This window comes from Panthera onca, chromosome F1 (assembly GCF_046562875.1).
Source record: "Panthera onca isolate mPanOnc1 chromosome F1, mPanOnc1 haplotype 2, whole genome shotgun sequence".
Taxonomy (NCBI): domain Eukaryota; kingdom Metazoa; phylum Chordata; class Mammalia; order Carnivora; family Felidae; genus Panthera; species Panthera onca.
Genome location: NC_138355.1, coordinates 33,303,529 through 33,324,052, shown reverse-complemented (window position 1 = coordinate 33,324,052; position 20,524 = coordinate 33,303,529). Strand labels below are relative to the sequence as shown.

Here is a 20,524-nt window from a genome sequence, read left to right as displayed (position 1 = left end):
TTTCCAACTCTTTAATCCCTGCTGATATGACCCAGGTATCTCCAGGTCTCCAGTGATCTGTGTGACAACAGAGTTGCCCTGGAACAGGTCCTCAGAACTGTGACATTTGGTCATTCGGCATCTTCCTTTAGTTCTTTGTCCACAGGTAGCTCCTTTCATTGTTTCTTAGGTGTCACAGTTGCAGTTCAAAACACTTTCCTCATCCTCTTTCCAGGACATTTGCTAGTTTGTCATCAGACAGTCCTCTAAAATAAATACATATGAAACACAATATTCTTTTTTTTTTTTAATGTTTATTTATTTTTGAGAGAGACAGGGGAAGGGCAGAGAGAGAGAGAGAGAGCAAGAGAGAGAATCCCAAGCAAGTTCTGCTCTGTCAGCACAGAGCCCAATGTGGGGCTCGATCCCTGGAACCGTGAGATCATGACCTGAACTGAAATCAAGAGTTGGATGCTTAACCGACTGAACTGCCCAGGATCCCTGAAATACAGTATTCTAAATGTTGTCTGAGCAGTTTAGAGCACAGATTACTAGTCCCTGAGACCTATACCTGTGGCTAAATGTTGTGTTCTTAAAAAGAGCAAAAGAAAACAAGACCCTGTTTTTACATAGCAGCCACACCATATTGTACTTTCACAGTAACCCAGAGTCACAGGAGAACCCCTTCCAAGCCAGGAAAACCTGGGGCCAAACATGGATGGGCCTTGGTGTTTTGAACCTAAATTAAGAACCTAACGTTTCTCTCTCTTACGTTGCATCGTAATAGCTGGTTCTCCACCCGAACTCCATCGTGACATGCCTCCTCTCCCAGGTCCTGACGTTTCCCAAACCCTTACCCCTACCTAGGTCCTCAGATGGGAATGGCTGGCTTCCAAACATCTGTTTCCGGGGGCCACTCCTGTCTGGTACAAGGTTGTTCTTGCACTCAGCTTGGCAGACTTTTTCCTTTGCGTCCTTTGGGCCCTTTTCTCCTTTAACCAGTGTCTTGCTGAGGACTTTGGACAGAAGAGGAGTGGTGGGGGCTGGTAGAAGGGTTGGAGAGTTTCAGAGAGACTAACCTTTTTTGGCAATTGAATATGGACTAAGAAGGTGTGTCTGGGTGGCTCAGTCGGTTAAGCAGCCAACTTTGGCTCAGGTCATGATCTCGTGGTTCATGAGTTCAAGCCCCGCAACAGGCTCTGTGCTGACAGCTCAGGGCCTGGAGCCTGCTTCAGATTCTGTCTGTCTGTCTGTCTCTCTTTCTGCCCTTCCCTGCTTGTGCTCTCTCTCTCTCTCTCTCTCTCTCAAAAATAAATCAAAACATTTTTAAAAAATTAAAAAAAAAAAGAACATGGACCAAGAAGCAAAAGAAAAGGACAGGGGAAGGTGCCAAAGGCTTAAGAGGAGGACTGAATGACCCTTCTTTGCGAGACATTTTGTTAGCAGCCGTGGGAAGTTCTGCTCACAGGTCCAGGTGCCCCCACCTGGGGGGCTCACCTCCCCTGCAATCCTCCTTTTCAATATGTGACTGCAGGCCTCTCCTCTGGTGGTTGTTGGGTCCAAGTCAGCAGCTGACTAGGTGACAGCCAGGGTTTTCAGGGAGAGTACGAGAAAGTAGCAGGGTCACTTGGAGGATGATAGAGGAAGGAAAGGGAGAGGTGGAGAGAGTGGCTGGCCTAGAAAAAACAGCACAGTGTGCTAGGAAACAGCTCCTCCTTTCTTGACTGGCTGGAGCTGGACTCTCCAAGGGGCAACCAGCATGGATTCGACAGGAAACAACAATGGTTTCTTATAGACCCCATGGTTTTGTGCCTCGTTCTCATGTTGTTTCTAAATTGGGAAATAATTCACTTTTATAGGACTCAGCTTTGCCTGAGTGAAGAAGTGTGAGACTATGAGGTGAGAGCATGCAGTCAGGGCCCCCCGCCTGCCCCCCTGCTAGCTCGCTCGGGCAGCTCACTTCCTCCTCTGTCCTGGGTTCAGAACCGTGGTCTGTCTTTCCTGCCTGGCCCAAGGTTGAGACCCTTGGACTTCCATACCAGACCACCATCAACATGTTCCTGTCTGCCCCAGATGCAGGGGCCTGGGGTCCATCCGGGGCTCATGAGTGATGTTCTATGCTTCTCCAAGTTGCCAGAGAAGATTCTTCTTCCTGGTACCTGCACAGGCACTTATATTTTCCAGAACAGGAGCAGCAAAAGGCTTTGCTTTCTTGCTGTTCTTTCTTGTTAAAGATTACTGATGCTAAGCGTTCTGGCTGCCTCCCTGGCTCCTTTTACCCCTTCGCGTGTGTGTGGGGATGCCAGTTACACACCTGTGTCCCTTCACATCACTTCTCCTTGCATTCTTTGGACAGGTAATTATGTTTGCCAAGAATGGGATGAGAGAGAGCCTGACCACAAAAGCCTTGCCTGTGGTTTGTTTCATTATTCTAGAACACCTGTCTTTCCGTCTATGCCACTACTACCCTGTCCGCCACCTCCCAGGACCTCCAACCCCAGACCACAGGCACAGCACCTGTGTGGAAAGGCTGGTTTTGCTCTCTTCCCTCTGGATTCCACCTTCATCAGCTGGGCAGCGGCTTGAAGGGCCGGTTGCAGGAGGCAGGAGACAGGAACCTTGAGGGGAAGGGCCATGGAAAATCTAGGCCAGGGTTTCAGGTGAAATAGGGCTGGAAAATACCGTGAGGAGGGACTCTCAGGATCCGTCAAGGAGGGGGGACAAAAAGGGAGCGTGCCATGGACATTTTATAAAAAGGTTGTACAAATGTATGTTCCCAACGCGCTTTATAAGAGCATCCCATCAGCATTGAGTGTCCGCATTTCAGAAGATCTCTGCTAACTGGAGGTGAAAAGTGACATTCAGCAGTGGCTTTGCTTTGCATTCCTTGAATTATTAGTGAGCTTGGAAATTTTTTCCAAAAATTGATTCACTATTTGCATTTTTTTTGTGCATTGTCTTTTTCATGGCTGTTAAAGAAATCGTGGTAAATATACATAACATATAATTTACCATTTTAACCATTTTTGAGTGTACAGTTCTATGCATTAAGTACATTCACACAGTTGTGCAACAATACCACATTCCCCCTCGGGAACTACTTCCTCCCAGCTGAAACTTTGTACCCATTAAATGCTAACTCCCTGTTCCTTCCTCCCGTCAGTCCCAGGCAATCACCCTGTTCCTTTCTGTGTGTATGAATTTGATTACTGTAAGAACCTCATAGAGTTGTTCCCCCCCCCCCGCCACCATCCACTGTTTCCCTTTCTATGGTTTCAGTCACCCATGGTTACCCGAGATCTGCAAGCAGATGATCCTCTTTCTGACCTACGGTCATAAGGTCAATAGTAGCCTAATGCTACATGACAATGCCTACGTCATTCACCCCATTTCATTTCATTATGTAGGCACTGTATCATCTCATATCTCGAGAAGGGTGAGTACACAGAGAGTTTGAGAGAGATGATATTCACATAATTTTTATTGCAGTATATTGTTATACTTGTTCTATTTTATTGTTGATTGGTGTTGCTAATCTCCTTACTGTGCCCAACTTATAAATTAAACTTTATCATCAGTATGTATGCGTAGGAAAAAATGTAGAATATATATAGGGTTTGGTACTCTGTGCAGTTTTAGGCATCTCTTGGGGTTCTCAGAACGTATGCCCTGTGGATAAAGGGGGACAACTGTAGAAGAGGTATATCATACAGTATTTCTTCTTTTGTGCCTGACTTATTTCACTTAGCATAATATCTTCAGGGTTCATCCATGTTACAGCTTGTGTCAAAATGTCATTTTTTAAGGCCAAATAATACTCCATTTTATGTATATACTACATTTTACATGTTTTTTTTTTTTTTGAGAGAAACAGAGAGTGTGTGTCTGCATGAGTGGGGGAGGGGCAGAGAGAAAGGGAGAGAGTGAATCTTAAGCAAACTGGGTGCCATCAGCACAGAGTCCGACTTGGGGCTTGAACCCACAAACTGTGACAAGCAGGCTCCACACTGTCAGCACAGAGCCCGATGGAGGGCTGGAACTCAGGAACCATGAGCCCATGACCTGAGCTGAAGTCGGATGCTTCACTGACTCAGCCACCCAGGCTCCAGCCTGAAGTTGCCTGCTTTATACATTGGGGCATATAATCCTCACAGTCAGCCCAGAAGGTTTGAAGTAGGTGACACTCCAATTTTATCAGGAAAGAAACAGGCTTAGAGAGGTCGTGCAGCTTGACCAGGGTCCACAGTTAGGTGGCAGAGCAGGGACTGGGGCCTTGTGTCTGTCTCCTAATTACTCACCAAGGCGCCCACCTGGCTTATACTCCTCATCCTGTGGGGGCATCGGTGGCCTGAGATGCTGGCTGGGAGCTGGCCCCCCAGCCCGAGCCCCAGCCAGCCGTCCCAGACAGCAGGGTGAGTTGTAGCCTGATGACATCATCCCCTCAGCTGTCTCGGCTTCTCTCCCCACCACAGCCCTGATCCCCAGCTGGGGCTTGGGGAATGTGGCCGCCACTCCTGCACTCTTTTGGCCAGGGCTGAGGTAACCAGGCAGCTGTTTTTAAAAGCCCTTGGGCGCCACCGGGCTGCTATTCTGAGGACCAGCTGCCACCTGGTCCCACCCCACCATCTGGCTCTCGTGGGTTCTGCTGGGCTTGGGGGAGTTGAAATAATTTGGTGGTTGGCCCGTCTAGCTACCTCTGAACCAAGTCCCTCTGGCTATGGCGGGGCCCCGGCCAACAGACACCCCTCCAAGGATCCCTTAGGTGGCTGGTGATTCTTTGGGACATTTCCCCACACTTACCATCTTTTCTATTAAGTAGGTACAAATAGCACTTTTCTGTATAGAAACATGCTTGTGCCTTCATGCTGGATAACTTCCCTCCTTCCTGTCTCTGTGCTCCCCTGCCACCACCTTGTACTTGGCCTAGAGCTTGGAACGTAGCAGGTGCTAAAGAAATGTTCACATCTCCCCTTCTCTCCTCACTTCCCTGTGAAATCTCTGGCACAGTCTTACACAGAATTCCAGGTATGGGTCGATCCGTAGGTGTTACTGCAAAAAACGACAAGCTTGACTCTAGCGTTTGTAAGGGCAGAAATACAAGGATACATTCCATATTTTGACTCCGTGTGTGTGTGTGTGTGCGCGCACGCGCGCGCGCACGTGTGGGCATGTGGGAGGGTCATGTAAGCAAATGGTCAAATTGGAGCACTTTGCTCGGAAAAATTACTCTCCGAGACGGGAATGTGGCTTGAGTTGATACGTTGTAAACAAAATGCAGTTTGCAGAACAGCTGTGCAAGCATGCGCACGCACCTCCTACATTCCCTCCCGGGGGCGCACTCACACTCAGCACCTTGGCTGTGAAGTAGGGCGTGGGACTAGTTTCCTTTTTGCTGAAGGGGCAGTTGCTGTCGAGTAGGAAGTCAGCTGCAAAGCCAAGAGAGAAGAGAGGCACTGAGAGGAAAAGAATGCCAAGTAGCGTTTTAAGTCAATGAAGCCAAAGGTGTGGACGGTGGAGAAGTATGGCAGAGCCCCCTCCACTCGCACCTGCCGCAGGCCCAGGGGCGGCATCCCTGTGGGGTCTGAGCCTGGAGCACCGCGCCGGGGGAGGGGGCGGGGTGGGAACATCCTTCAGCGGGGTCTGGCTCTGGTGCCCGGCCAGGCTGCCCGGCGCTGTCCCCAAGAAGTTTCTCCACCGGCGGCTCCACCTTCCATCAGCTAAGCACTAAATCCCCAGGGCCTCCCTTTCCCTGTTTTCTTGAGGATGAACTAATCCGCTCTGGGGCCCCTTCTGCTCCTCCCTAAGTGGCTTACGCCTGGAGGAGTCTCCTCTTTCCCTCCTGGCGGTGGCACTGCTCACTGGAGCCTGAGGCCAAGCTTAAGAGCCTAAGAAATGGGGAATAAAGCACGCACTGCATCATCCCTTGCCTCCCAGGAGTGGCTGGATTGGAAGCCCCTGCCCTTTCTTGTTCTGGGCCTCGTTGGCAGGGCTGCTCAGAGCCGCCTGGTGTCTCAGAGCTGGTGTCTTAGCTCTAAATTCCTGTAAAGAGTCACTTACCTCTCCCTTTCCTGTCCTTGCGTGCTGTTGCTCCTTTCTCCTCCCAACAGAGCTTAGAACTGTGTGCCCTCGGTTGTAGACACTGGTGAGTGTTGACCAAGACTAGGAAAGGGAGACTGGCAGCTGTCAGGGGTGAAAGGGTAAGGTGGCTTACGGGTCACAGGGGCTGCACTGAACTGGGAAGAGTCAGGGCGTGAGGGGAATCTTTACTAATCCACGTGGGCCAGACTCAGAGAAGGGCCGTGATGGGCGTGGTGTTGAGGAGAAATGGCGCGTCGGAGCGCCATGTTGCATTTTTTCAGGGTACCATTCATCTTGTGTTCAGTGGTCCCCTTGAGCATAATGGGTCATACCAGCCATGCAGGAAAACATGCAGTCCCTGCAGTAAAACTCTGAGGGTTAACAGAGCACTTCTGTGAACATCCTGGGCCAGGCTCAGTGGGGGACACTATAGGACATAGTCCTTGGCTTCAAGGAGACACTGAGGCTTCCATGGGAAAGCAGGCTGAGGGCCCTAGAGAGCCACAGTGACCCAGGGCAGGTGTGTATGGAGGGAACATACAAGGAAAACTTCGGCAAAGGACCGGCTGGTCTGGGGGGCCCTGTGCAGGTGGCCATCTGCTGTCAGGAGCAGCTCTCTGGTGCCTTCAGTCCTGTGCCTGCCCTCAGAAATTGGGCCCCAGAGTATCTCCTTGATAAACAGTTCTCTCTACTTCTTTGCAGCCTTCAGTGCCCCAGGTTCCAAACTACAGGCTGTCGATGACCATCCCAGACTGGCTCCAGGCAATCCAGAACTACATGAAGACACTACAGTATCCTTCCAACCAGGGACTGGGCAGACCCGGCCAGGGAACGGGCATGGTGAGCTCCAGTCTGGTGGCGGGTCTGTCCCCAGTCGGTCAGCACATGCTCTCTAAGATTGGTGAGGCCGGGCACAAAGGGATGTCCCAGCGTGAGTGTCTAGAAAGCACCATAATAGAGGGTGTAATTGCAGTGGTCAGACCCTTCCCCCTTTAGGCAGGTGCAGGCCAGGACAGCAAGGTGCAGTGAGGCAGCGGTGGCCCCCTGGATCCCCTCTTCTTTCCTTCCCCTCCTGTCTCACCACCTCCCCTCCTCGGTCATCTTTGTTTCCTTCCTTCTGTCTTCCTCTACTGTCTGTCTTCCTCCTTCTTCCCTCCTGGGCTTCTTTCTGCTCTTTTGCTTTCCTTTTCACTTTTTTGTCTTCATCTTGACCACTCATAATCTGGAAGAGGCCCACTTGGCACTGCCTTTGGCAGACTGGTGGCCTTGCCTCCTTCTACAGGAATACGTGGGGCTCTGGGATGAGGGTGAGTTTGAAAAGGTGCCGAGGAGCCCAGTGGGTCCAGGCTGGATTCAGACCAGCCGGACTTGGGTCCTTCTCTCCGCCAGTGTGCTCGGGTTGTTCGTAACCAAGATTAGATCCGTCCTGTGCGCCGTACCAGCAGCATCGTAAGAACAAGGGGGCAGAGGTGGGTGGGCCACTGGCTCCTGCTGATGTTTTTTCAGGGACAGGAATCAGATGGGAGCTGGCTGACAGAGTTGTCTGTGGGAGGGACACACCGTTTGCTCGAGTCAGTGAGCATCTCAGAGCTAAGCCGGCCTCAGACCCCTTAGCCCCTAGCACATTGTCCAGGAAGTCAATTCTTTGATGACCTCTGTCCTTCCTCCCTAAAGACAGAATTCAGCAGAAAAGATTTCATTGGGACACTGCACACGTGTTCCACGTGCCTCGGAAGAGGCCCTTCCTCTCTGGGCTATCGGCAAGAATCGGGGCTGTGGGTTTTTGTGTCTTCTCTGAAGGGAAGAACATACCAGAGGGGAGTAACACCGATTGCTGCTCATTTGGGCAGGCAGATTACTTCATTAGCTTCTCGGGTCCTGTGTCACAGATGAGGAACTCCCCTGCATGACATCTTCCCGGTGGAATCCTGAAGCAATAGGAGAAGGGGACGCGGACACCCCTGAGCAGGGTATCTGGTATTGGTGCTGATCCCCAAACTGGGGCCCCTGGGGAGCTCCATGTGGTCCAGAGCATAAACCCCTACCAGAGTAGACCTGGACCCAAAGAGCTAAGCCTTCCTGGAGGTGACCGGCTCTTCACAGAACATTTCAGAAGGTGACAGAAATTAGAACGGCTCCCCATTTCTTTCTTTTTTTTTTTTTTTAAAGTTTATTTTTGAGAGGGGGAGTGGGTTGGGGATCCAGAGCACAGAGGATCTCTGTGCTGACAGCAGAGAGCCCGATACAGGGCTCAGACTCATGAACCGTGAGACCCTGACCTGAGCCGAAGTCAGACGCTTAACCCAGTCAGCCATGCAGGGGCCCCTGGCTCCCCACTTCTATCTAGGAAGCTGTCTTCACAAGGATCATCCAGCCAGAGATGAAAGAGAATGATCCCGGCTGGGAATGCCCTGACAGGGGCAAATTTGCATGTGCCTTACATATCGTAGGCTCTGTCTCCCTGTAAGCCCTGCAGCACATTCTCAGCCACGTTTTCACTGTTGCCTTGAAAGATCTGCTTTTTCATTCTCTTCTCTGACCCGTGATGCTGGTCACTGACCTGATCGCTGACTGCAGAGAGGGCGGGAAGAGGGAGAGCACCCAACAAGCTGCCGGGATCCTGCGCTCCAGGTCACCTGGCCCTTGGAGCCACCACACAAAGAAGGCAGAGTGTGGCCTCTGTGGTTTCTCTTCTGACCACACTTTCACAGGCAGATCTCGAAGACCTTTGCGGTTTCGGTTCCAGACCACTGCAAAAGAGCGAATGTGGCAGTAAAGCGAATCAAGTGAAGTTTTTGTTTCCCCAGTGCATATAAAACTTATGTTTACACCACCCTATAGTCAGTATATTACGTGTGCAGTAACCTGTCTAAAATAACAATCTACATACCTTAATTAAAAAGTTTTAGGGGCTCCTGGGTGGCTCAGTCGGTTAAGTGTCTGACTCTTGATTTCGGCTCAGGTCCATGATCTCATGGTTCCTGAGTTCAAGCCCTGCATCGTGCTGTGTGCTGACAGTGCAGAATCAGCTTGGGATTCTCTCTCTCTCTCTCTCTCTCTCTCTCTCTCTCTCTCTTTCTGTTTCTCCCCCGATTGTGCTCTCTCTCTCTCTCGGAATAAATAAACTTTAAAGAAATAAAATAAAAAGCCTTTCTTGTTAAGAAATACTGACCATCATCTGAGCTTTCAGTTGAGGCATAATCACTGATTGATTACAGGTCACCATAACAAAATATAATCATAATGAAAAAGTTTGAAATGCTGTGAAAATTACCGAGGTGTAACACAAAGACACAAAGTGAGCAAATGCTGTCGGAAAAATGGTGCCAACAGACTTGCCTGACGCAGGGTTGCCACAAGCCCTCAGTCTGTAAAAAAACAAAAACAAAAACAAAACCCCATCATTTCTATGAAGGGCAGTACAGCAAAGGACAATACGATGCTTGTATTTAGTTCCTTGGGACTTCTTACTGCTTTATCCTGGACACAGGAACACATGATTGGGCACCAGGCCAGCCCTGACTATAGACGGGCTCATTTGGGGATAGGAGAGGACAGATTCTGACAGCTTCAGAATGCTAGCCATAAGTGGATCTTGCATGGGGTTCTGGAAAGACAGGTGCCCCCTAAGCTCTTTGCATGGGGAGAGACCTTGTGAGGATCAGCTCAGGCTCAGTAAGTCTCTCCCTCTGAAGGTGATTTTTACAAGAGGCTCTCTTCTCCAGCTCACTTTCTGGAGCTCATAGCTGTAAGGAACTGAGCAAGGAAGGCCAGGCAATTTTTTATTATTTTATTATGGATTTGTCTCACTTTACATGCTAGATGTATAGATTAGATCTATGAAAAGGAAGAAAGCTAGGCATATAAATAGATTTTTTTACTCACTGAATTCTACTTTAACTACACCAGGAATCTCACTATTTAAAAAAAATTTTTTATGTTTATTTATTTTTGAGAGAGAGAGAGAGAGAGAGAGAATGCACAAGCTTGTGCACGTGGGGGAGGGGCAGAGAGAGAAGGAGACAGAGGATCCAAAACAGGCTCTGCACTGATGGCAGAGAGCCTGATGGGGGGCTCAAACTCCCGAACCCGTGAGATCATGACCTGAGCTGAAGTTGGGAGCTTAGCCTCTCGTTTTTCTCTTTTACCTCTAAGGGTTTTTATATTGCAGTTTTCAATAGCTGGGCAAGCCTGTACTGTTATTGGCCGTTCTTATGGCTCATGCTGATAATTTCCAGCTTGGTGAGCTTGTTAAAATCATCTTTCTGGCTCTCACCCTGGAACCTCCAACAGAACAGTCCCAGACAGGGTGACTTGGAAATGACATCTAGGGTTAAGATCGTAGCCTGGGGGTGCCTGGGTGGCTCAGTCAGGTTAATCAGGTCATGATCTCACAGTTCATGAGTTCAAGCCCCACATCAGGCTCTGTACTGACAGCTCAGAGCCTGGAGCCTGCTTCAGATTCTGTGTCTCCCTCTTTCTCTCTGCCCCTCCCCTGCTCTCACTCTGTCTCTCTCTGCCTCAAAAGTAAACATTTAAATAAATAAATAAATAAAACTGTTAGCCTGAAATTGGAATCTCCAGAGATGGATCCCAGAATCTGCCTATAATGAGCTCCTCCTCCCCCTTCCCCCTGCCTGGTAGTTCTTACGTATGCTTGTGTCTGAATGGTCAGGCATGCCTGTGCTGGGAGGGGAATCCTCACCCTCCTCAGAGAGGGTGTGCAGGGCATTTAGGTGCTTGGTGCCACCTTCTGCCACTGCCTGTACCACTGTAGGGTCACACATCTGATCTCATGCACGCTGCCAGGGTTACAAGTTCATGGTTTGTTAGCATCTTCCCAACGTGCACTTTTTCTATAGGACTTTGTTTGAGACAGGAAAGAGAAATGTGTAAAGCAACTTTTCTTCAGGCTCTGAAGAAAATCAAGATCCAGTGTCAGAGAGCATGACATCAAGGAATCTTTGGTCTCCTTCAGAATGACCTGGTGCAGGCTTGCCGGTCCCTGACACTTTCTGGGCAAGCAGCTAAATCCCAAGTTGTGGGTAATGGTGTCATCTTCTCAGGCTTCATAATCATTGTCTAGTATCAGTCCAGTGAAATTAAAGTGAGGTCTCCACAGTAAGCTTTGCTGCATAGACAGTGCGCTATTGAGAAACCCTACCACCCACCCACCCTTCTATCCATCATCCTTCCATTCCATCCATCCATCTGTCCATCCAGCCACCCACCTACCTATCCATCCATCCATCCATCCATCCATCCATCCATCCACTCCTTCTATCCATCCATCCATCTCTATTATCTGTCCATCCATCCACCCTTCCAATCAGTCACCCTTCCATTCTATTCATTCTTTCCATCTATCCATCCATCCTTCCACCCACCCACCTTTCCATTTCATCAATTTGACCCTTCCTTCCTTCCATTCATCCATCCACCCTTCCACCAATCTGCCCATTTTTCTATCTGTCTGTCTACCCATGTATTCATTTATTCCTCATGCATTTAATAATATTTGCTAACTGGAATATGTTGGGCTTGTGCCAGGCATTACGGGTAATATAAAGATAATAAATAAATGATCCCAACTCTCAGAGTTTGTAGTCTAGTAGGTGAACTAAGACATGTATTCCCCTAAACAGAATACAGAGCAGATTGAAATAGCTATTATAAAGACCCAAGCTGTTTGGGGGCTTGAGTCAGAAACTGGATTTTCAGAGCAGGACATTGAGGAGTAAGAGGCTCTTGGCTACCTTCTGGCTACTGAACACTTTCTGGAAAGCCCCTTACTTCTTTATCCTTTTGAGAAATCAATGTACAGCTTCCTCTGCTGGATTACTGGGGCCTTTGGAGTTTTCTGTCACTTTCCCTTTACATACTTCACACAGATACAATCATACAGGGACCCAGTTCTTTGAAATTAGGAAAATGAGACCGCTGAGTGGGTAAGTGGTGCATGATCTGTGGGCCAGGTGACGTCTCTCCTACTTGAAAGCTGCCCACTCCCTCTCTCACTCTTTATCCCTGTATCCCAGTGCTCAAATATCCAGTCTGTAAGGGACTGGGATTGGGGGGGTGCCCTGGGGCCAGGTTGGAGGTGGGGCTAGGGCTTGGGCCACTCTGACAGCTAAGCTCCATGGTGGAGACTAACTCTTCCAGGGGTGGGGGAGGCGTGTGAAATTAGTTTTATGTGGTCTCCTTTACTTTCTCTTTGTAAAGCCCCTTGTCCTGTGTAATGCCCCTTGCCCTCCCCTTGGGAGGATGCTGGGGAATATAGGCACTAACCTCCAGGAACTAACTCTTGGAGAGAGCAGTGGAGAATTTAAGAATTTAGTTCTGCCAGTGCAGATGTGCTTTGGTTCCATCCTCCACGCTGAGCTCTCCCCTTTTCTCTGCAATCCTGCATGGCACCTAATGTGGAGACAGGCACGCTGACGGATTGACAGACGGACTGACTGCATGATGAAACAAGTCCTGAGATGCTTTGTTGTGTTCTACCCTACAGGTTAATGGAAACAGCAAAAGAAATGACTCGGGAGTCCTTGCCTATCAAATGCCTTGAAGCTGTCATCCTGGGCATGTATCCTTTGAGTTATGTTTGCTTAAGTTTACTCCATAGATGGTGGCCTCAGAGTGAGGCCGATTGTGCCTTCATTGTCTTAGATTCGCAGAGATGATGCCCATTGTCTCCTTGGGGGAAACTGGCAAGCTCCCCTGGTGCCTCTCTTTAACTTTCACCTTCTGGAGTTGAACCAGATCAGAGCTTGATGGGACCATTGTCTATGTAACCTGTTAGCTGAAGCCAGTACCACTAGCTCAGGCCACATCCGCTGGGCACAAGGAGAATTCCAACTTAGAGGGACTAGAGAGAGAGTGTGTATCATTATCTTTTGCATTCATCTGGCTTTATAACAGGATAGACACTCAGGAGAAATAGGATTATCCAAATGCATCTCTGGGGAAGATTCTAAGAGTAGACTGTGGAGGAGACCAAGCAATGGCGTAGAGTCCTGACTCCGCAGAACATAGAGCTGAAACAAGGGTCTGGTCTCTCCCATACGTTCTGTTCCATTTTCCACAGACTCCTGGCCCAGCCTAAGGGGAAGATGGTCCAGAAAAGTTGTGACAGCACTGACTTAGTTAGTGATGATGGCAATAAAACATGATCTGGCACAAGAGCAAAGAAACTTGTGGTCCTTTGGGTTGGACAGCTGGAAGGGGGCAATAACCAAGGAAATGCAAAAAGACGTGAACTTGGTGGATGGTCCCAGGTAAGACTGGTTAGGTCCTTGAGGGCTGTGCTGAGAAGTGGGAACTTTCTTCAGAAGGCAATGGGAAGCCCACGGGAAAGATCTGGAGCAGAGGCATGACACGCTCAGGCATGTTCTTTAGAGAGGTGGTTCTTAGGGCAGATTGAAAGGCAGACTGAGCTGTTCCCTGAGATAAATGGTGGTGCTTGAACCATGGTCCTGGCCGTGGGAGCGGGTGTGAGGGGACATCAAGGAGACAGGATGTACAGGATTTAGAGGTCAAATGAGGGCAGGAGTTGACGAGGAAGGAATCAACCAATACAGCTTTCTGGATTCCAGATTGGGTGACAGTCTGTGGAGGATGGGCTGGATGGATGAGGGATACAGAGAGGTGAGAGACTTCTGCCCAGGAGCCATAAAGGTGGAGGAAGGAGTTGGGGAGTCATTGGCACCACTTGTGGGCTGGGTAGCTGTAAGAGTTCGAGGAGACAGAGGCAATGAGCCCACATTGCCGGCTTGGAAAATTGGGTGATCGGATAAGTGTGCTGCAGCCCAAGGGAAGGATGTGATGGGGAGAGGCGGATTCAGGGGGAGATGAGCTCGGATTTGAATATGTCCCATCTGAGACACCTGTAGGTTGTTGAGGGAGGGGGTGTTTAGAGTGTGGCACTCAGGACCCGGGTCTGCGCCGGAAATAGAAATTTGGGAGCTGTGAGTATTTAGGGGGTGGTAGCTGCTGTTCAAGGAGTAAGAAGAGAAAAAGATCAAGGATGGATTCTCACTACTTTTTGCTTTGGTTGGACACGGTGAGCCTGTGATAGAAAAGTTAGAGAGGTAGAAGGAAAACCAGGAGAGAAGAAGATTCCAAAGTCAGCAGAAGGACAGGTGACTCCAAATCGGACTGGGGACAATAGGACAGGTGCAGTCTGTTGGTTTGGTCCCCTGGACGTTTTCTAAAATATTTTTTAATGTTTATTTATTTTTGAGAGAGAAAGAGGGGGAGCGCAAGCTGGAGAAGGCCAAAGAGAGAGAGGGAGACAGAGGATCTGAAGCAGGTTCTGTGCTGAGAGCAGAGAACCCGGTACGGGGCTTGAACCCATGTACTGTGAAATCATGACTTGAGCCGAAGTCAGACGCTTAAGCGACTGAGCCACCCAGGCGCCCCGGTCTGCTGGACATTTTCACGGGAAAGGCAGTTTCTGGCCGTCTGCAGCCTGCAGAACACTGGCCAGGCCTCGTCTGAAGTACGATTGTCCACAGGTGCCCAGGCTGACATTTGAAAAATGGAAACTTGAGCCGTATTGAGGCCCTGCCCCACTCTCTTGTCCTACCTCCATCCTGCTCCTCACAAAGGAGATGAAACGTGTGCTGGGGAGCCCAGCAGGAGGGCAGAACGGGGTGGGGACAGCAGATGGCCCAGGGCCCTTTTGTGGCAGGAGTCAGCCACAGCTGTTGGGCACAGCCCCCTGCAAGTTTAATGGGGGTGAACAGTTGTTGGGGATTTGCCGGAGGGATCAGTGAGGGAGAGCACAAGCACGGGCCCTTCCCTAGGTGGCCCAGCTACCCTCAGACTCTGCTGACGGATGTCCGGGTGTACCTGGACAGAGGTCACCTTGCTTTACATAGTAGCCGTGTCCCTGTGCAAATTGTATAAACCCAAACACGATTTTGGCTTACTGGGATTACTTAAATCTTTAGGGACTGTGAGGGATACACCTGTGACCGGCGTCTGGGCCAGCCCAAATGAGGGGACAGTGGCTCTTGGTTTTCCCTCGTTCTTACTGGTGTGACATTTTAGAAAAAGGCAGAGGAGGTGGGAAGGGTGCAGAAACATGGCTCACGCTGCTGAACTCAGGGAAATTTGACTCTTGGACACAAACGAGAAACCCAGACCTGAATTCTAAAAGTTACAGCATCTTTGTCTTTTCCCTTTGCTCTTTGTCAGCACCTCTGTGGCCCACTTTTCTCCCAAGCACAGGGAAGGACATGGCTTGAGTCAGATGTCCGTGTCTCCCACAGGCCCCTCTGCAGGTCCTGGGAGGCAAATGGCACTTCAGCAACTTTGAAACAGGTCAGCTTGGCTGCTGCTTAGAGCCCTGTGTCCCCTGTCTTGTCCTGCCTTGTTTCCTCTCGTCTGACGTGAGGCCACTGTTCAGGATTCGTTCATGGAGAGCCCCTTCTTTCAATCTTGCCTCAGTGCGTGCTCACACTCTCACATGCCTGCCGGAGAGATAGACCTTTGGTTCCAAGTTATCTTCTAATTCCGGCACCGATTTCGGGGGCCTTGCTGACCCTGAAGGGGTTAATCATGGTACCAAAGTTCTGTGCCGGATTCAAGTGGCAGGTGTGTTCTTAGAGGTGGGGTAGGCACATGCCCAGCCGGCTAGATTCCGGGTGGATCTTCCAGGAGCTTGGGCACTGCTGTCTCCCTCTTCCCTAGAAAAGCCCAGACCATTCCTTGCCCTCATCCTTGTCCCCTCCTTCTCCGAGCCCAGGTCCTCTAGGTCCCAAGGCTTTCCTGATTGCCATCAAGATGGAACAAATCCTTGAGACTGGTCTTTCCTGCACCCTCCTCACTCCCTCTTCTCCACGTGGCCGACTCTACTTGTCCCACGAGACTAACTTTGGCATGGTCACCGCATGACCTCTTCTCTGCTCTCCCTGCGCGCTGGGCTTACCTCTCTGACAGTACACATCACACTGGGGTGGTTCCTTTCCATTTTATCGAGATCCCATTGATGTACAGCACTGTGTAAGCTTAAGGGGAACAGCATAATGGCTTGACATACGTATATAGTGAGTGTGGGGGTTTTTAACTGCAGTAAAATATTCATAACACAAATCTACCATTGTAACTGTTTCTAAGTGCACAGTTCAGTGGCATTGAGGACATTCATGCTTTTGTTCAACCGTCAGCACCCTCTGTGTCCAGAACTTCATCTTCTCCAACTGAAACGCCCATTGAACACTAACTCCCCATTTTCTCCCCTCTCCCCTGCCAACCACCGTTCTACTTCTGTCTCTCTGAATTTGATTACTCCAGATACCTCGTAAAGTTCAATCGTACAGTATTTGTCCTTTTGTGGCTGGCTTATTTCACTTAACACAATGTCCCCAAGGTTCATCCATGGAGCATGTGTCAGAATTTCCTAACCTTTTAAAAAGTTTATTTATTTATTTATTTACTTACTTACTTATTTATTTATTTATTTATTTATCTAGAGAGAAAGAGAGAGAGTGCAAGAGAGGGGCAGAGAGAGGAGAGAGAATCTCAAGCAGGCTCTGCACTGTTAGCACAGTGAGTGACACAGGACTCAAACTCACGAACTTTGAGATCATGACCTGAGCCAAAATCAAGAGTCGGATCCTTAACTGACTGAGCCACCCAGGTGCCCCAGAATTTCCTAACTTTTTAAGGCTGAATATTCCATTGTATGTATTCTCCACATTTCCTGGATCCGTTCACCCGCAGACCCTTGGGTTGCTTCCTCCTTGGAGCTGTTGTGAACAAAGCTGCTATGAACATGGGTGTGCAACTATCGGGTTCGAGTCCCTGCTTTTAGTTCTTTGGGGTACATACCCAGAAGTGGAATTGCTGCATCCTATGGCAATGGTATGTTTCATTTTTTTGAGGAACTGCTGTACTGATCATATTGTGTCCACTTTGAGTCTGTCTCCCCGAGAGACTTCCAGAGAAGGGTTGGATTCTTCATCTTCGGCTCCACAGCCCCACCTGTGGGCTGTCTGGCACAGGAGATGTGCACCCAGTAAGTGCTTGTTATACTGACTAAAACAACTAAGGAATGCCCTTATTCCAGCCCCAGAGAGCTCGTCCCAGAAAACAAGCAAGAATTGATGTAAGAGGGCTCAGAAGGATATGATTTCACTCCCTTCCTGCCGGTTAACGTCACATGGGGAAGTGAAAACAGGTAACCATTTTTATAGAGAGGAGCCATCTGTGCCTAAATTGAGGCTGAGGACGAGGCTGACCTCAGGGCTGCGGGCTGGCTTCTATTAGTTCCTGTCTTTCAAGGGAACCTGCGTTGGCCCCCACTGACGCAGTCTTTTGAAGTGTAAGGAATGTATGTTCACAATGGAGGTTTATCCATTCAACAAGCATTAAGCAAGCACCTCCGTGTGCCAGGCCTGCGCTATGCCCCGGGGAACACCAGCATGTGAAACAGAACTCCTTGCAAGAGGCAAACAAATAAACAATTACAATAGTGGGTGATTAAGCACCGGCTACTACAGGGGTTCTTGAGTGGGAGCGGGGGTGGTACTTAACCCACACAGAGGAAGGTCAGAGAAGGGAGAGGAAGGGGGAGGGGATAGCAGTGAGGCTGTTCCCGTTGAGGTGCAGCCTGTGGAAAGAGGATAGGGCCCACAGCATCCTTATCACTCACGATTCCTAGGAGTTCCCAAAGGAATTGAGTCCCCTGCCCTAGAAGGCTGATGTGCAGTGAAGCCATAAGACAAGTTATACCGCAGTTGGGGGCGTCATGCAGTACGAAGAGTGTTTAGTGGCATTTTGTTGAAAGTTTCGTAGGTCGCTTTGGTCTCATAGCTTTGTGCTGTAAAGGCCACTTAAAAGTCATTTAGGAGTTTCAGTTACATTTGACTTCACATTATGAGGGATTATACGTGCTGAGGGCACAGGTGTGGATGCTTTGGGGTCCCAGCGTATCCTTCAAAAAGTCACGGGTCGCCCTTGGGTCCGTGTGCTAGTCCTGGGTGTGGCGGAAAGGAGATTGCACAAAGGAATAATGAGCAGGGTCTGAACCGTGGCAGGACTTTTGTAAGGGATTTGGGCTAAGTCTGGGGAAGATGAGAGACGCTGAAAACTTAAGCAGAAGAGCTGACGTGTACCAAATTTTGGCTTGAATAGACCACTCTGGCCTTTGTGTGGAAAGCACGTTGGTGGGGGGGGGCAAGAAACGGTGAAGAGAAATGCTCAGAGAGTGGAAGACCGTCTCTACTAACTGAGCACTTATCATGCCCTGGCCACCATGTTCAACACCTGGATGATTATTTACCTTAGAAACACTCTGGAGTCACCGAATGTTTTCAGCAGAAAAGTGACGCCAGTGAGTTTTCCGCATCACTCTCCAGAAAACCCAGTCATGGCCAGGGCTATCCTGGGACTTTGAGATGGGCTCGTGGATGTGGCACTTCTTGCCCCTGGCTCCAGCGTGTGGAGGCACGGGGGGTAGATACTTGGAGCTGCGCTCTGTGGGGGTTACTGGTCCCAAACTGAGGCAGCGGTAAGAGGCTGAGTTAGTCCATCCAAATGGGCTGATAAGTGGAGAAAGCCAAGCTGTGATCCCAAGCACGTTGGGGATGAGGGGAGTCTGTGGTTTGTGTGCTGGAGGCAGCTTTCTGTGTGGTACCCAAGGCTGTCAACATGGGTGTGCCGGGGCCCGTGAGAGGAGCAGATGAGGTGCAGGTATGAGCTGTTCTGACACCTTGCCATCCAGCTAATCAACCAGTCTGTTTCTTTTATGTCCGCATTGCCTTGCCTTGATTCTGGTTTTCATTTCTTCTCTGGAGCATTGCAGAGGCTTTCGGTTCCTGGTCTGTCCCACACGTTCCAGCCAGAACTAATGTCCAAGAACATCATTCTGATTACATTAAAAAAGCCTTTAATACTCATCATGCCCTGTAGAAGACTGAGGGAAAGGGAGAGATCATTGTTTCATTTTGCATTTACTTAGTTGCTAAAGTAGAGGGCAAGTTTTTCTCTTTGTCCCATATTAACTTGGCTCTGATATGCACTGTATACTAGGTACTCAAAGATATCAAGTGAATCCTTTCTAAAAGGATCAGTCTCGGGGCGCCTGGGTGACTTAGTCGGTTGAGTGGCCGACTTCGGCTCAGGTCATGATCTCGCGGTCCGTGAGTTTGAGCCCCGTGTCCGGCTCTGTGCTGACAGCTCAGAGCCTGGAGCCTGCTTCGGATTCTGTGTCTCCCTCTCTCTCTGACCCTCCCCCGTTCATGCTCTGTCTCTCTCTGTCTCAGAAATAAATAAATGTTAAAAAAAATTAAAAAAAAAGGATTAGTCTGGAAAGGTAAGGTGTGGGCCCACTCGGAGGCAGAGGGATGGACACTTTGCCCATATGGGCCACTTCCATTACTGAGAGTCCAAGCTCTGTGAATTTTCAAGGTCTCCTTTCTCTTCCTTGACTCAGATGGTCTAAGATACTTAACCAATGGACAGCCTTCCATCGAGCGATTCCCCATCAGCTTTAAAACCTACTTCTCAGGAAACTACTTTCACCATGTTGTGCTGGGGATTTATTGCAATGGCCGCTATGGCTCACTGGGCATGAGCCGAAGGGCTGAGCTGATGGACAAGCCGTTGACCTTTCGGACTTTGAGTGACCTCATCTTTGACTTTGAAGACTCCTACAAGAAGTACCTGCACACAGTCAAGAAGGTCAAGATTGGGCTGTATGTCCCCCATGAGCCTCATAGCTTTCAGCCCATTGAGTGGAAGCAGCTGGTCCTCAATGTCTCAAAGATGTTGAGGGCTGACATAAGGAAGGAGCTGGAGAAATATGCCAGGGACATGAGAATGAAGGTAGGTGCTGGGAAGACAAATGAGCAATGCAAAAGAGTTCTATCCCTGTCTTCTGTCTCTTCCTCTTGCCTCATGCCCCGTGTTTTTGGGACGGTCAAAATCTCCTTGAGGTTGTCTTACTTAGTAGCCACCCTATTAAAACAAAAAATCGAAATCATTCGCTATTTGACACGGATAATTAAAGTTTCTCTTTGCATATGCTACTTCAAACACTGGAGCTAAAGTTGATTTAGATGTTATAATTACAGCAGTGTCTTGGCCTACAATTCCTTCTATGCAATCAAATCTAAAATGTTAGCCATTTATTTTTATTTTTTTAATGTTTGTTTATTTTGGGAGACAGAGAGACAGAGTGGGGGCAGGGGCGGGCAGAGAGAGAGGGAGACACAGAATCCGAAGCAGGCTCCAGGCTCCGAGCTGTCAGCACAGAGCTCGATGCGGGGCTCGAACCCACGAACCTTGGGATCATGACCTGGGCCGAAGTCGGACGCTTATCCGACTGAGCCACCCCGTCGCCCCAAATGTTAGCCATTTTAGATGAAGGTTATAGTTTTGTTGTGTTCTGTCTTTATTATAACAGGGTGATCAATCATCCCAGTTTGTCTGAAACTGAGAGGTTTCCCAGGACGTGAAATTT

The 20,524-nt window shown here is 49.3% G+C and overlaps 1 protein-coding gene across 6 annotated transcripts in view; it reads left to right on the top strand.

Moving 5' to 3' along the window:
- VASH2 (vasohibin 2) overlaps nt 1–20,524 on the top strand; it is a 41,220-nt gene that overhangs the window by 3,130 nt on the left and 17,566 nt on the right. For 4 of the 6 annotated variants that reach the window (XM_060643857.3, XM_060643855.2, XM_060643853.2 and 1 more), the window contains exons 2-5: nt 6,760–6,848; nt 11,949–12,005; nt 12,566–12,640; nt 19,506–19,887. In XM_060643857.3, coding sequence (XP_060499840.1) covers nt 6,796–6,848; nt 11,949–12,005; nt 12,566–12,640; nt 19,506–19,887 — 567 coding nt within the window. In that variant the 5' untranslated portion in view covers nt 6,760–6,795. The remainder of the gene's footprint in view (nt 1–6,759; nt 6,849–11,948; nt 12,006–12,565; nt 12,641–19,505; nt 19,888–20,524) is intronic. The other 2 variants (XM_060643856.2, XM_060643854.2) reach the window with 1 other exon arrangement.